At 53.4% G+C, this 14731-nt stretch overlaps 2 protein-coding genes across 4 annotated transcripts; one reads left to right on the top strand and one right to left on the bottom strand.

The window, feature by feature from the left end:
- Nucleotides 1-956: 956 nt before the first annotated feature.
- LOC117849999 (3-oxoacyl-[acyl-carrier-protein] reductase 4) lies at nucleotides 957-3704 on the bottom strand. 3 transcript variants are annotated; one of them, XM_034731766.2, is made up of 10 exons: nucleotides 3128-3704; nucleotides 2855-3003; nucleotides 2601-2654; nucleotides 2375-2455; nucleotides 2245-2290; nucleotides 2047-2174; nucleotides 1804-1938; nucleotides 1583-1676; nucleotides 1415-1479; nucleotides 957-1316 (listed from the first exon to the last, which is right to left on the bottom strand). In XM_034731766.2, the coding sequence occupies exons 1-10, from the start codon at nucleotides 3273-3275 to the stop codon at nucleotides 1284-1286; spliced, it is 933 nt and encodes a 310-aa protein (XP_034587657.1). In that variant the 5' UTR covers nucleotides 3276-3704; the 3' UTR covers nucleotides 957-1283. The 3 variants fall into 3 exon arrangements, with proteins under 3 accessions (XP_034587657.1, XP_034587656.1, XP_034587651.1); XM_034731765.2 differs by having other exon boundaries at nucleotides 1415-1497; nucleotides 3128-3699; XM_034731760.2 differs by having other exon boundaries at nucleotides 1415-1676; nucleotides 3128-3703.
- A 5427-nt stretch (nucleotides 3705-9131) lies between these two features.
- On the top strand, nucleotides 9132-10842 carry LOC117847580 (uncharacterized). The gene has a single exon (XM_034728803.2). The coding sequence runs from the start codon at nucleotides 9450-9452 to the stop codon at nucleotides 10434-10436; it is 987 nt and encodes a 328-aa protein (XP_034584694.1). The 5' UTR covers nucleotides 9132-9449; the 3' UTR covers nucleotides 10437-10842.
- Nucleotides 10843-14731: the final 3889 nt, after the last annotated feature.

Raw genomic sequence — 14731 nt, forward strand, 5'->3', positions numbered from 1 at the left:
GGAACACTTGAGCGGAGCGGTGCTGAAGCAGTTTACGCGGGTGCGGCCGAGGGGTCCATGTCCGCGTCGCCGTCCAGCGCGCTGCCTCGTGCCGCCGAACACGCCTCGAACACGAGCTGCTTCTGCCGGTACGGCGCCAATGGACAGGACGCTGCACGCCGACATGCGCATGTCGGCAAGGGCACGTTGTAGCAGCTGCGGTGGAGGTGGTTCTCGTCGACGATCCCGGCGACATCGGACGCGACCCGACTCCTGGGACTCGTGGCGCCGTTCGTCGCCATGTGCACGCTACGCCTGACATTGCACGCGCGAGCAGCGGCACAGAGCACGAGCTGTCGCGGGGGGCTCTGGAGCCTGGAGGTGACCGTCAAACTGCACGGTCGCGACGGCGTCGAGCCGGAACATGGCGTGCACCATAACAGATCATCAATGTATTGGTGAAGAGTTTCATTGCCGAGCGAAACATTTGTGTACGCACAAGGCAGAAGGCGGGGACGGCGGCCTCCCTGAGCTGCGCGCAAGAGGCCACCTCAAAGTTGCTTGAGCTCGTATGGGTAACCCGAGCCGCGCGCACCGGCGAGGTGCTTGAGCAGGGACTGGAGAGTGCGGCAACGGACGGACGGAGGCGCTGCGGACCGCGCGCCGTGGCGTTCGTTGAGTCCGCCGAAGCGGGCGGGATCCGCCGGCGACGAGCTGGGTGGTCCAGAAGCCGTCGTCCATCGAGGCTTGTGCTGATGATCCAGGCCGCGTCGGCGTCGCCGTCCAGTCTCATGGCCGTCGTGCACGCCTGGAACACGAGCCGCGCGCCCGTTCGAGCAGCCTGCGCCGACGTTTCTTGAGGGGAGTTTGTTTTATTTTACTTGTGTACTATAATACGGTGTGCTTATTCTGATTTTGGCTTGTTATCGCTCTTTTAGTAGGTTCCAGGAAGCAAAGGTGGCTCCAAGCCTCCAAGATGGAGCTAATGTTACACTGCTTATGCTTTTAACTGAGAGGAGTTGAAGGCTGTGACCTTTGGTACAAAAATATCATAAATTTAACAGTGGGAATAGTATTAATTTGATCGAAATGTAAAAGGAGTAGCATCTAGATTACTCATCTAAAAAATGGGAATTGAAGCAAAGACAGCGCCTCTTTCTCAGCAATTCCTTTTAAGATCTTAGTTTAGATTTTCTTTTTGCGAAAAGTTTTAGATTCTTTTCTATTCTAATAATTATTCAAGTTTTCTGAATTTTGAATAGTACTTGTATTGTGTTATTTGACTGTTTTTTTTCCTTAACCGCTCAAATCGACAGGCCACCATCAACAGGGAGCACCTGCACCAGCACCAGCACGATTTAACAACTTGAGAACCTCGAAATTGATGGTAGAACTCGTGCGCATGGAACTCGGAAACACTGTTAGCCCTACTCACCTGTCCAGTGATGTAGCTCGCAGCAGGATGAACGGCAAGGAACTCCACCAGGCCGGCAACCTCTTCTGGCCTCCCAAACCGTCCTGTAAGTTACATCAGCAGCCACCGCAGCAGCAAAACAAAATCGAGATTCAGAAGCCTTCATCAGAAGATCGTTCAGTGTACTACCTAATGGTATGGTCTCCAGCGCTTTCCGTTCGACGTCTTCCCCTAGCTTCGCGGTCATGTCAGACGCCACCCAGCCCGGAGCTACGGCGTTCACCTGCAAGCCAAGTTTGACGCAAGTTCAGACAAGCTTAGCTTTGCATGTCTTCATGGTTTCAGAGTTCAGACAGGATGTTATGTTTCTTCTTCATCTACTCAAAGAAGCAGGGGGTGCTGCTACTTGCATTGATGTTCCTGCTCCCGTACTCCCTCGCCATGGCCTTGGTTAGCCCGATCACCCCGGCCTTGGCGGCGCAGTAGTTGGCCTGCCCGACGTTGCCGATGATCCCGGAAACCGATGTGATGTTGATGATCCTCCCCTAGGGGAAACCAGGTAGTCAAAATTTGTGTCATAAGAGACTATGATCGTAATTCGTAACAAACGGCTTCTCCGATCCTCGCAGGAGTCTTGGGAAAAATGGCGGTACCTTCCTTCTCCTCATCATCACTGTCGCCGCAGCCTGGGCGCAGAGGTAGACGCCGGTGAGGTTCACGTCTACCACTTCCTGCCATTGGGTCCGCTTCATCCGCATCAGCAGCGCATCACGAGTAATCCCTGCTCGTTATATGGAACCATGAATGGTGAATTTTGACACGATGTAGATGCAAAAGTTCAGGCTTCAGACCTGCATTGTTTACCAGCACGTCCAGAGTTCCCCAAGCATCGATAACCTGTGAATTAATGAGTCACGCTCATGCGTTTGATTAGATCGCTATGTAGTACTATAAATGTGGCTAGAGAAAAGCCAAACTCACAGTTGTCATCATGGATTCAACCTCGGTTTCGCAGGAGACGTCAGCGGCAAAGCTGATCGCCGTGCCACCAGACTCCTCGATCTGCAGTAACCGCCATTCAATTCGACGCAAATTTGATAAAACAAAACAAGACACGACAAATAGAAAAGGTGATGTGCTGTATTCATCTGCCATGGTTTGCATGAAACTGTAACACAGGTTGGATCAAGAGCGGGAATCAGCTCACCTCTCTGCACACTTCTTCAGCCTCCGTGCTTGACTTGGCATAGTTCACAACCACCTTATTGGACAGTAAAAAAAGCCGAGGTGGTTCAGCAGGACATACGTTTCTTCGTTTTTCCTCTTAATGATGCGAATAAAGTACCCTTGTAATAAGGTTTGTAAGAACAAGAATCTACTAAGTTTTCTTCCTCAAAACAACAGTGTAGTTTTTTCAGTTGTGATATGGCAAAAGCAGAACACATGTAACTGAAGAAGCACCTTGCAGCCTGCTTTGCCGAGAGCCACAGCTATGGCTCTGCCGATCCCTCTGGACGCCCCAGTGACAACCGCAACCGGCGCTTCAAGCTGCGCCCAGCCATCCATGCTCACTGCACTTGCAGGTCTGATGATTCGGTCGCCTCTCCTAACTAAAGGGACAAAAAAATGTCGTTTCGCTCATCAGAAAGATCATGCCAAACCACTTGGCAATAACAGGAATGCAATGTTCATACAGTCTACTGTCTAGCTAACGGTTGGTTTGGTTAAAATTGCCTGGTGTGGACGACAGAGTCGCCGCTGGCCGTCGACAAAGCTGCTGGGGCTCGAACCTGCCGCCATGGCGCGGCGGTGGCGGAGGCACACGGGCGACGGCGGTGAGGCTCAGGCCAGCGGAGCATGGCGCTGCGGCGGAGGCAGCCATGGCAGAGGGGTTGGTATGTCAATTAATTGGTAGCCGCCGACGCTCACGACGTCTTCGAATCCAAAGATGGTTAGAGCTTATTAGGACAGAACTCAGAACTCAGAAGACGTCGGCGGCGACGGAAAGATGGCTGGGCACGGCGCGCGCCGCGGATTAGACGGAGGCTTGCTTTGCATGAGCATGACCACAACGCAACGAGACGTCTGCGCTGCTTCGTGGAGCCATGCACACATACGCATGCGCTCATGTGTTTGTTGTGCGCTCCTCCTCCCATGCTGCTCTCACGAGATTTTGCATTGCACGCCGCGCTCTGGCTTCGTCAACAGGTCTCTCTTGCCTCGGCCCTCTGTATGCTACCTAGATGCCACAAGTCCTGTTGGCCATGCCGCACGGCACGCCGGCTTTGCGGCGCGAAAACTCCCCGTGCGCTTCCGCCAAGGCGGCAAGTCAGGCGGGCCAGCGGGAGTGCGGGATCGAACCCAGGAGGAGCATGCAGGCCGCGTCCCGCTCGGCGTCCCACTAGGCCACCACCCCACCCAACCAGCAAGCATGACCGCGCCAATGATGGCGCCCTGCGCGCTCCCATTCGCCCACGTCTTGCTGCTTACCTGGCCTGCCGTCGCGTCACGCCCCCACTTCCACTCTCGGGCTCATCTCATTCCCATCTCTCTCGGTTGAGGTCCTAGAGGTGTTTGATCCACTAGCTAAATTAAATGCTACTCATTACTGTACTAGAAGAAAATCGCAACTAGCTGATCAATATTGTTGCTCTCGGTTAGTGGTCATAGCTGCTGACATCTTGACCAACAAAACGAAGATGCCCATATATAACATGTGAAGAAACAAAATAGCTCAACTCCTCTCATCCTCATCTTCATCATTCCGTCGCTCTTATTCACTGCCTCTCTCCATGCTGTTCCCCTAGCTACCGAGGCAGAGATCCAAGTAGCAGCAGGCAAAGGATGGTGCAGGGGCTACATGCAGATGCAGCGGGCGGACCTCCTCCGGAGCAGGCCCAACTCCGTGAGGGCAGCAGGTCATCGCTGCTGAACTACCCGTTGTCGCCCGACGACCAGCTCGCGGAGGGTGGCGCGCGAGGCTGGCCGCGTTGGAGGGGAGGGGCGACTGAGGAGAATATCGGGGCATTTCCCAAGGTGATCTTTTACTAGTTTTAGCTGGCTAAAGAATTTTAGATGCAGCTAGAATTCAAAGTAGCTAGGCGCAGACGGCCAGCGCCCAGCTGCACGCACGATGTTGGCACGAAACATAAACAAGCCATCAACGGGAACGGGGCACTGGCAAAGACAAAGACGGCATCGAGGGGCCCGGGAACAGCAGCATAAAACGAGGCAAAGTTAGGCTGCCACCTCGCCCAACCTAAACCAGTATTATTAGTACGGCCTAGCATGGGGATAACAGGGTAAGGGTACGTACCTACGCAAGTACCTTATTTGCTGGGATTCACAATTATCGGAACGTAGGGACAGGATCTAGTTGATTGTCCACTACCAGCAATTCAGCACTCCTCTCTTTTGTCAACACAAGAAAATTTCTCATGGAGCTCAGGATGGTTGCATGTTAGCAAAACCCTAAGAATTTGGCTCTCGTAATCGATCGCTACTGTACGTGTGGCCCTACCACTAGGTGCAACACTCGAGGCTCGCCCGTGTGGCAGTACGTGCGGGGTGTGGTACTGTGGTATATCAGGCCCGTAATCGGAGGTGTCGGAACGAAATCATAAAGAGACCTTAAAAACTGAAAATGCGACAAACCCAAAGAATATTTTCACTTTAAGTATATAACTTCTACAAATGTTACTTCTTACTTAGGAGCTAATCAAATATTAGTGCAAAAACGGTAAAAATATTACTCAAGCAACTAGCTGGCCTCATGTTTCTACGAAAAGCATCATTCTCTTTTGGTATTCCTTGAAAAGAAATCATCAATTGTATCTTTTTCTGAACATGATGAGGAGGTCCTGCTTATATCAAATAACATGAATCTTAGACTTGGCTTTCATAGGTACATGTGCAGCTTTTTTTCTATGTAATTAAGGTTTGTCAATTAGTACTAATTGAAGATTTGGAGGCCTTTAAATTTTTGAGGCCCCGAGGCTGTCCGCACCAGGACCCTCTAAGCCGTCCTCCAGTATCACGACAGCGGAAAAAACATCGCACCGCGGTACAGGGCCGAGCCGATAAAAATCGAGACCCTGTGCCAAACTCTAAAAATGAAGCCTACCTCCCTAAAAAATAAGACTATAAATAAGATATATGATATATCACAATAAGATATATGATATATCACAATAAGATATATCAAAAACCGTACCTATTCGACTTTTAAAACACTAGATAATCCAGAACCAAAATAAAGATAACAGAACACCTAGATGGATCGGTATTATATTAGCCATCACCCATCAATATTGATTAAAATATTGAAAATTAATTGGACCAGATTAATATACCTGATGCGCAACCGACAGGCAAAAAGCAAGACTGAAGGGATGCGGTGAAAACTAGGCCTTGTTTAGTTGCCCAATTTTGGACAACCAAAATCACTGTAGCATACTGTAGCGTTTCGTTTGTATTTGTGAATTATTATCAAATATTGACTAATTAGGCTCAAAAGATTCGTCTCGCAAAGTACAACAAAACTGTGCAATTAGTTTTTAATTTCATCTACATTCAGTACTCCATGCATGTACCGCAAGTTTGATGTGATAGGGAATCTTCTTTTTGCATAGGGCTAAAGTTGAAATTTTGGAGGAAGTAAACAGGGTCCTAAAAAGCAATTGGCCGAACTGCAGGAGTCATGCTGCACCTGACGCCTGATCCGCTGATCGCCTGGAGTGGTGCTGCAGTGGAGCCCTAGTCCTGACTCCTGAGTTCCTAACATGGGTCGCGGTTGCCGGTTAGTGACGCCTCTGTCGCCTCGATCCTGCTGATGCCGATTCCCGAGTCCCGCGTCGCGTCTAGACGAGTCTCGACGGCCGACGGACGCATCACGGATGGACTCTGGTGAGCCGTCATAACTATAGCCTATAGCCCTATAGGTCTGCCCTGCCTATTTGGTGGGCCCCAGAAACTTGGGGGCCCTGTGCAAACGCACCGGGCGCACTTGCCTGGGGCTCGGCCCTGCCACGGTACTAGGAGGCTTCCGCTATCCAAGTGGACGGCCGACGCTCCGCTACTTCTAGCGGACGCCCAGGGTGCCCGCTACCTGCCTCCCGAGGCTGCCAGCCCCAATGACCGCCCTTCGCGCCTCCGCTCGGAGCTGGACTGCCGCCGTCGCCGCAGGGTCCCATCCACCGCTGGAGGAGGAGCCAGCCGGCGGGGGGAGGAGGAGGGGGGGCGGCAGGAAGGAGGAGGAGCCGGCTAGCAGGGAGGAGGAGGAGGAGGGCGGTCGGGGAGGAGGCCCTGGAGGCTGGCAGGGAGGAATAGGAGGGGGCCGGCGGGAAGGAGGCCCAGGAGGCGAGGCGTCGGGGAGATTACAGATGGGGGAGAGAGAGGGGGGGAGGGGAACGGTTGGGGGGAGGGAGGAAAATAAAATATGTGATAGTTGGTATAGAGGATGACATATAGAGTAAGACCGGTGTGGTAGAAATTGATATAGAGGAAATAATCTCGATTAGGATAGCATATTTCTTTTAAGTATGAAAATAGAGTAGGATGAAAACCGTCGCCCATGTTGCACCTGCTACTATACGGGCCGTCGTGGCCTGCGTTCAGGGCTCATGCATGACTGCAGCAGGGTTTTTTAAACTCGAACCACCCCGATCACCCGGGCCGGTCGCCACGTACACCGACACTTCCACTGTACTCCAACTCCAACCCTGCCCCAGTGCCCCACCGCACCCCCAGCTCCCAGGTGCGCAGGGCTCACCTCGCATGGACCACCCGACCCCCTCGTACACCGGCGGGCCCCGCGGCGCGGACCAATCCCGACGCCGCCAGCCCAGCCAGCCACACGGCCGCGCCTGCGGTCTAGCTTGACGAGATCGTCTGCGGACTGCGGGCCACACGGCGAGCGCTCGAACGCCTCACCAGTCACCACCGCCAGCCCTGGCTTGACGACGAGATCCCGACGCGCGATTCGGGCCCGGCGGCCGGGCGGCCACGCGTCCCCGGCGGCGTCCCTGTCCCCCCTTCCGCTCACCCCGCGCGCGCATCCGGTCCAATCCAATCCGCGCCAATTATGGCTCCCCGCGCGCCCCCATTGGTCCACGTACAACAGAGTACCAGACCCCCTGCCGTCGCTTCACGTCCCCACCACCTCACCTCCACTCCCCATCTTTGCACATTTCCTGTTACGTGATTCCTATCTGCCTCCTCTCGTTGAAAGTATTAGACATCGTTCTCAAACCATACTACCACGTTTCAAGATATCTCCCCAAAAAAAGAACCACACAACATGATAGTACGCAATAACTGTGCGCCAAGTCAATATTGAGGACCTTTGCACCTCACGAGCGCTAGAGCTACACTGCACCGTTTTTTCTCTGTGCACATCGATCTCCTCTCGCACGAGCTTTGCAGGCATGTCACACCCCAACACTAACTTCTCCATCAACTAAATTGGAGATCTATCGCTCTTTTTCTTAATTTTTTTTTGCTATGTGTTTTTTTATATGCATGCACTAGTTAGATACAACTTATCTTAGCATATCTCAACTCAGTATATTATGTCGTAGTACAAACAAATACGACGCTTACATCGGTGTAGTGATGAGTTTTTAGCAAGGTAACTCAGCTAATCTACTTCCTTTGCTAGTACGTCTAAACTTGTGCACTAGAATTCATAAGTTAGGTGGTGCAAAGACTGTGTTACCTCTTTGATCGTCACCGTACCATTATTAAGGTGATTTGGCTTGTTTAGCACAGCTTGCGGTAACTAGAGAGGCATGCATAGAGAAATAGGTTATCGACGACCAACTTATAATTGGTGCGTTATCAGATTTTAGATTTTAGAAGCGTTAGATGACTTCTATGTGAAGTACATAACCACTAGCCAGTGCTCCCTCCATCCTAAATTGTAGGCGGTCTTAAAAAAGTGCATAATTTTTATTATACATCTAAATATAGTATGTGTCTACATGTATAATAATATCTATAAATCTCGTAAAACTAAAATAACCTGAAATTTGACACGGAGGGAGTAGCACCTAGCAATCCAAATGAGCGGTGGCTAACTTCACTGTATAAACAAGAACAAATCCAGTCATTTTCGGATGCGATTTTTTAATGTGATACATGGGAAAGAATCTCCACTTTCGGGCCCAGTAGACCAGGTAGAAATCTAGCGAGTTCTTGCGGGCCCACAGATCGGTGAGGGACACCATCCACAGATACGAAGTGCCGGTGTGGGGCTAGTGGAATATTGGTGGCGGGTCTTTTCCCGGGGGATAGCCGATAAAGCAGCGGCGGTGGGTCCGTGCGCCATCTCCAGCGGACCCACCTGACCTCCCTACGTGTTCCGACCCCGCAGCCCCCACCATAAAGCGCTGCACACTCCGCGCGCTCCCATTGGCCTAATCCCCGACCACCGGGCCTTTACCCCACGCACCCCCCGGGACACGGAACCCAGTCGCCCTCGCCACTGACACCTGGCCCAAAGGGATTCTACTGACCCACATGTCAGTCTAGTGGGTCCTTAGGACGTGTCTTTGAAGCGATCAGGCTCCCTTGCGCTCTACGGGTGGGACAGCAGAGGGGACACGTCGCCGGGGACACTGCCCTACCTTATACTGCCGCGTCGGGTAGGTCTCCCTTGCGCTCTACGGGTGGGCGCACGCGAGGTGGGATTTGATTTTCCTCGCGTTTGCGTGCCACGGCGGCCATTGGCCCGCCCAATCGGGCTGCGGCCTTTCACGTGCCTGCCCGGCGCCGCGGTGAGCCGCCACGTGTTCGCGCGAGGCCGGCCAATGATAACGCGCGCCTAGGGCGCCCGACACGTACGTGGCGCGACGCGTGTCCCTCCGCCTACCCGGCGCGGTATTAAAGCGGCCCACTCCTCCCCCACCCTACCCTCAGGTCGCCGGCGTCCCGGTGGTGGTCGTGTCTTTTCCCAGTGGGAGCGAGCGAGCGCAGAGGAAGTAGCGGGTGGGAGAGGTGCTTGCTTTGGCGGCTTGCTAGGCGTAGCTGCTCGGATTGGTTGGGGGGTAGGTTGGGGATGGAGAGGAAGGGAGGGTGTTGTATCGCGCCCAGGTACGGCGCCGCCGCGGGCGGGCAGCAGGCGGGGGCGGCGTGGCAGATGGGGAGGATCATGCTCAAGTTCAGGCCGATTGCGCCCAAGCCGGCGGCGATGGCGCCCGTCCCGACCCCGGCGCCCGTGCCGGCGGCGGCTGCGGGGGCGGGGAGGGGGAAGCGGAAGGCCGTGGGCGGGGGTGGTGGGAGGAGGGGGCGGAAGCCCAAGAGGGCCGCGACCGTCGCGCAGGTAGTGGCGCCGGCGGTTTCTGCTCCTGTGGCACCGGCGGGGTTGCCGGTGGGGGAGTGCAGGAAAGACAAGGACTGCGAGAAGGAGAAGTCGTTGTCGTCGCGGTCCTCGTCCTCGTCGGGCATGACGTCCGTGGACTCGTTGCCGCAGCAGCATCACCAGCCGACGACGCTGCCGCTCATGCCCGTGTCTCCGGTGGAAGAGAAGGCTACCGCTGCTGCTGCGACGGTGGAGCCGTCTGCGGTGGCCGCGCCCGGCGCGGGAGCACACCCGGCGCCTCCGCGGGCGCTTCGTCCAGTGCCGGCGGCGGCGGCTACCTGGGTGACGGTGGAGGAGGTTACCGCGACGTGGCGCGACGGGGAGGAGGCGCCGTCTTCCGCGGCACGCATCGGGGCCGGCCCCGACGGCGACGCCGCCCCGGCGTTCGTGTCGGACCAGTGGGGCCGCGTGACGTGGTCGAACGCCGCGTTCGCCCGGGCGGTGTCCGCGGACGACGAGGCCGGCGCCTCGGCGCCGGCGGTGGCGCTCGCCGGCGCGCTCCCGGCGTGGGGCACCTGCGCGGGGTTCACGTGTCGGGTGCGCGTCGTCCGGCACGCCGCCCCGCGCCGCGCCGGCGGGTCATCCGTGGTGGCGCCCTGCGACGTGTGGCTGCTGGACGCCGCCGGCTGCTACCTCTGGCGGCTGGACCTGCAGGCGGCGCTCACCCTCGGCGGCCTCCCCTGAGCGGCTGAGCAGCAGGGCGCGGCCGCACCACCCCTATCCGAAGCGAAAGGAATGAGGGAGTACGCCTCCCTCGTACGGAGGCGTATTCTATCGAGCGAATCGAGGCATGCGTTGTTTACTGATGAGTGATGAGTGACGATGTGCGGTAGTATCTGATTCAACCGGAGTATTGCTAGCCTGGTCGGGCCCAATTAAGCATGTCGAGGCCAGATCAGGTATACTAATTGTGGATTAGTTTAGGGCTGGGGAGAGAGTTGAGAGTTGCAAGAAGAACCTGCAAGTGTAAGAAAAAAACTAAGCATGTGATGGATGCTTCTGGATGTGCAAGCTCCAGTCAGGAATCGTGCTCTCTTATTTTTATCTCTTATTAATTTGATTCTTCCCCCAAATGTATGGAGGTTTATTATTTGTTTGTTCGGAGGCTTGTGCGATAACAATCGGATTGATTAGTGATTCAAGCAAACGAGGCATCCAGCTTTCCAGGTTTGGGGTCGCGACGTCTTTTTGACGTTTCAAAGGAATCGCGCTGACCCGTCATAGGGTTTATCATCCGTCCGATGTCAGCATGGCACGATCGGGACTGTCCGTTGCCGCCTCGAAGCCTCACAGGTGGCTGCGTCTGGTCGCTGCCGTAGTGCGTGCAGATGACGTCGTTGTTGCCTTGTTGGTGCCTTACTGCCTTTGGTGGTTGGAATCTATGGAGAGATTATTAGCAGTGTAATTAATCCCGGAGCTAGTTTAGCAGTATACTCCAAGTAGCTCTTACAAATGGTGAAGGGATAGTTTAGCCTCATGTGACTTATGTCAAGCAGTACCTGCCCTATAAAATTGCAAAACAAAACTAGGATTTGCATACTTTGATCAACATTGCTGAATTGCAAAGGGACAAGCTAGCAAGCAAGACAAGTGGCCGTTTTTGTATGGCGCGCGCACACGTGCCAACAACTAATCCTACCGATATGTGTCCATGTATTTGTGGTGCAGGGATTCAATAACTTTAATACTAGTTTGCTGATCCTCATAAATGAAGACATGCATATACTTGAAGGGTGCGGGTTCAATTAGGTCCGCTAATATTCATGCACTGATTTCTCTTTTATTTCTTCCTACATAAATTTTTTTTCATCCTTGTATGATTGCAGAAGATAACAAGAAACATCAATTCATCTTTTTTGGATAAATTTTTGATGCACATCTAGAGGTGCAGCCGCGGTTTTTGGGAGCGCGGTAGCACCTCAACCTACGGGAGCGCCTGAACCTTTCTCCTTGCCAACAACGTGGCTGCTGTTCCAAACACCTACCTAGGTCGATCCACCGTGATTCTGTTAGGATTTTATCACATGATTTTTTTCGAAAAATAGATTACATGACTTTTCAATTGTTACATTAACCTAGTATAAATGATTGTCGCATTTACTCAAACAAAAATCTTTGCTTGTACTCCCTCCGATCAGGAATAGTTGACGTTTCCGACCAGACAATTGAACTAGCGGCAGGAGCATCATATATTTCCATTCAGAGATAGTATCAGAGAACTTGCTCACATGGGTAGCGTTTCGGACAACGACACAGTCACTAAGGTACTGTATGGATGAAAATGTATGCAAAAGAGAAACTCACTAACATTTTCTTTTTCTTTTTTTTTGAAAAGGAGTAACATTTTCTTTTTCATTGATGATATTTACACATATATTAGCTACTCAATGGTCTAATCGCCATTAGGAAATAGGATCGACTGTAACTTCGAAGGATTTTAGCAGGAATAACGATCGACGCAAAGACGATAACCGGATAACAGTACTAGACGTTGCAAAGTACCACGGTCAGCTTTTCCGTGCTTGTCTGGCCAGTGGCCACCATCGACAGCGGCGTGCAATGCAGAGATGAGACCTAAATCCCAACGCCGGCTCACCAGCCGAGGCGCGCCACGTCCACCCCCGGGACAGGCGGACAGCGCCACGTCGGGCCCTACCGCATGTACGTCCTGGTCCATTGTTTACGCCTCCAACCAATGAGGCACCACCAAACCGCCGCACTGAACAGTGGCGCTCGCACGGCGACGCCATTGGCGCAATGATCGACGACGACGACGGCGACCGGCGATCGGGCAATCCGATAAAAAAGGCAACGCCCGCGGCGGCGTGATTGGTCCAGGTCGCCGGACAGGGCGTCGCTCTCTCTCGAAGCGCGCGGGGCCCTGCCCCTGATGGGTTGGCCCCTAGGTTAGAAAAAGGGCGCGGGCGATCTTCTCGCGGATCTCCAGCGACAGCGGGACGCCAGGTGGATGGTGCGCCAGGCAGCGGGAGTGCTGCTGTGTTTGTGAGGAGGGGGCTAAACTTTAGCCCTGTCACATCGGATGTTCGGATACTAATTAGGAGGACTAAACATAAGCTAATTACAAAACTAATTGCAGAACCCCTAGGCTAAATCGCGAGATGAATCTATTAAGCCTAACTAATCCATCATTAGTGAATGGTTACTGTAGCACCACATTGTCAAATCATGGACTAATTAGGCTTAATAGATTCGTCTCGCGATTTAGCCTAGGGGTTGTGTAATTAATTTTATAATTACTCTAAGTTTAATACTCCTAATTAGTGTCCAAACATTCGATGTGACGGGGGCTAAAATTTAGCCCCCTCCTCCCAAACACCCCGAAGCATCTGCTCAGCTCAGACCTCAGATCAGATTATCCCCGTCTCGGTCTCCGGGGCGGGCAGAAAGGAGCAGGCGTGTGCTTACTGGTCGTCGAATGGTAAAGCGTCCATTGGGGAGTGGCTAGGGTCATCAACCAAACAGAGGAACTAGTCACTTTGAACAATGAGGTGTTGGCGGAGGGTGGAAGATGAGGTAAAGCTGTACCCTGTCGGGACCAAGTGGAACCAACCATTATTTTCAACGTACTCCGTATTTCTTTGACCTATAACATTTGTCAAAGATAAAAGAAGGTTTGATCGGCAGATAATCTTTAAATAACATATATTTTTAACTTAAGGTGGTAGTTCAATACTAACTATATTTTAGTAATAATATTTTTAAGTGTTTGGTTAAGTAAAGTTGAGTAGTTTTTTAGATTTTGATCAAATTGCAAATTTTAACACTATCAAAATATTAGCCGGGCTTCATTTTGAATGTTAATTATGGATGAGTTATGAACTTAATGAAGCGGTCAATGCTTTTGGATGTGTAAGAGCAACTCCAGGAGTCACCCAAAAATTTCTTCCCTAAAGTTATGTATTGGGGGCTCTACTAAAAATTTGCTTCTCCAAAATCATGTCATGCCATAACAGATCCCCAATAATAAACTCCCTAATACTTCAAAACTAGCCATGTCAGCACGTATGCCCCATCTGCTATCAGCTTCCCCCTCGCAATTTCTTCTGCGTCGGCCATGAATGCGTACGAGTGCTCTCTTCTTTTATCTGTTCCTCCTTGACCGGTCGTTCTTATCCTAACTTTCTCCAGCCACGAGATGCTACATCTTGTCGACCGTCGTGTAGCTTCCTCCATCTCCTAGCGCTGCTGCTAGCTTGCTGCCTCGTCGCCGCCGCTACGCCACCACGCTAGGGACCAGCGCATCGGAAGCCCGTCGTCCCCTATGACTCCTCGCTCGTGCGCCCTGCTCATGCTGGCACTGTTGCCCGACCGCACCACGCTACCCCGAAGGTCGTGCCAAAGGCGGCCAAGGCGGAAGGATAGCGGCACGCGGCCGAGCCTCGCCGAGCGGCTGCTGCTGGGAATCCTCCTGGAGGACACGCTCCCCAACTGCCTCCCCATCACCATCGGGCCCCTACCACCTCCTCCCCGGCGCCGCCGCACGAGCCACCAAAGACCCCCACGGCTGCCTCGCTCACCGCCCTGCTGGTGCCGTCGCGTACATCAGCTTTGGCACGGTCGCCGCTCTGCCGCCTGACGAGCTCTGCGAGCTCGCCTACGGGCTCGAGGCCAGCGTCGCTCCTTTCCTGTGGTCGTTGTGGAAGGATGCGTGGCCGCTGCTCCCGCCAGGGTTCCTGGACCACGCTAAGGCGACCAGTAACTCCAACCAGATCCTCGTGTTGTGGGCGCCACAGGCCACCATGCTGCGGCACCCGTCGGTGGGCGCGTTCGTCACGCACTCTGGCTGGGGATCCATGGATGTCCGACGGCATACCCATGGTGATGATGGCGTGCCGCACTGCTGCCCTTTCTTTGTGGGGACCAGCAGATGAACACGCGTGACGTGGCACGGGAAAGGAGTGCAGTGGGCAATTGGGGGCGGAGAGACCACACGCAAATAAATGGAGCAACGGGATCGC

This window comes from Setaria viridis, chromosome 3 (genome assembly GCF_005286985.2).
Source record: "Setaria viridis chromosome 3, Setaria_viridis_v4.0, whole genome shotgun sequence".
Lineage (NCBI taxonomy): Eukaryota > Viridiplantae > Streptophyta > Magnoliopsida > Poales > Poaceae > Setaria > Setaria viridis.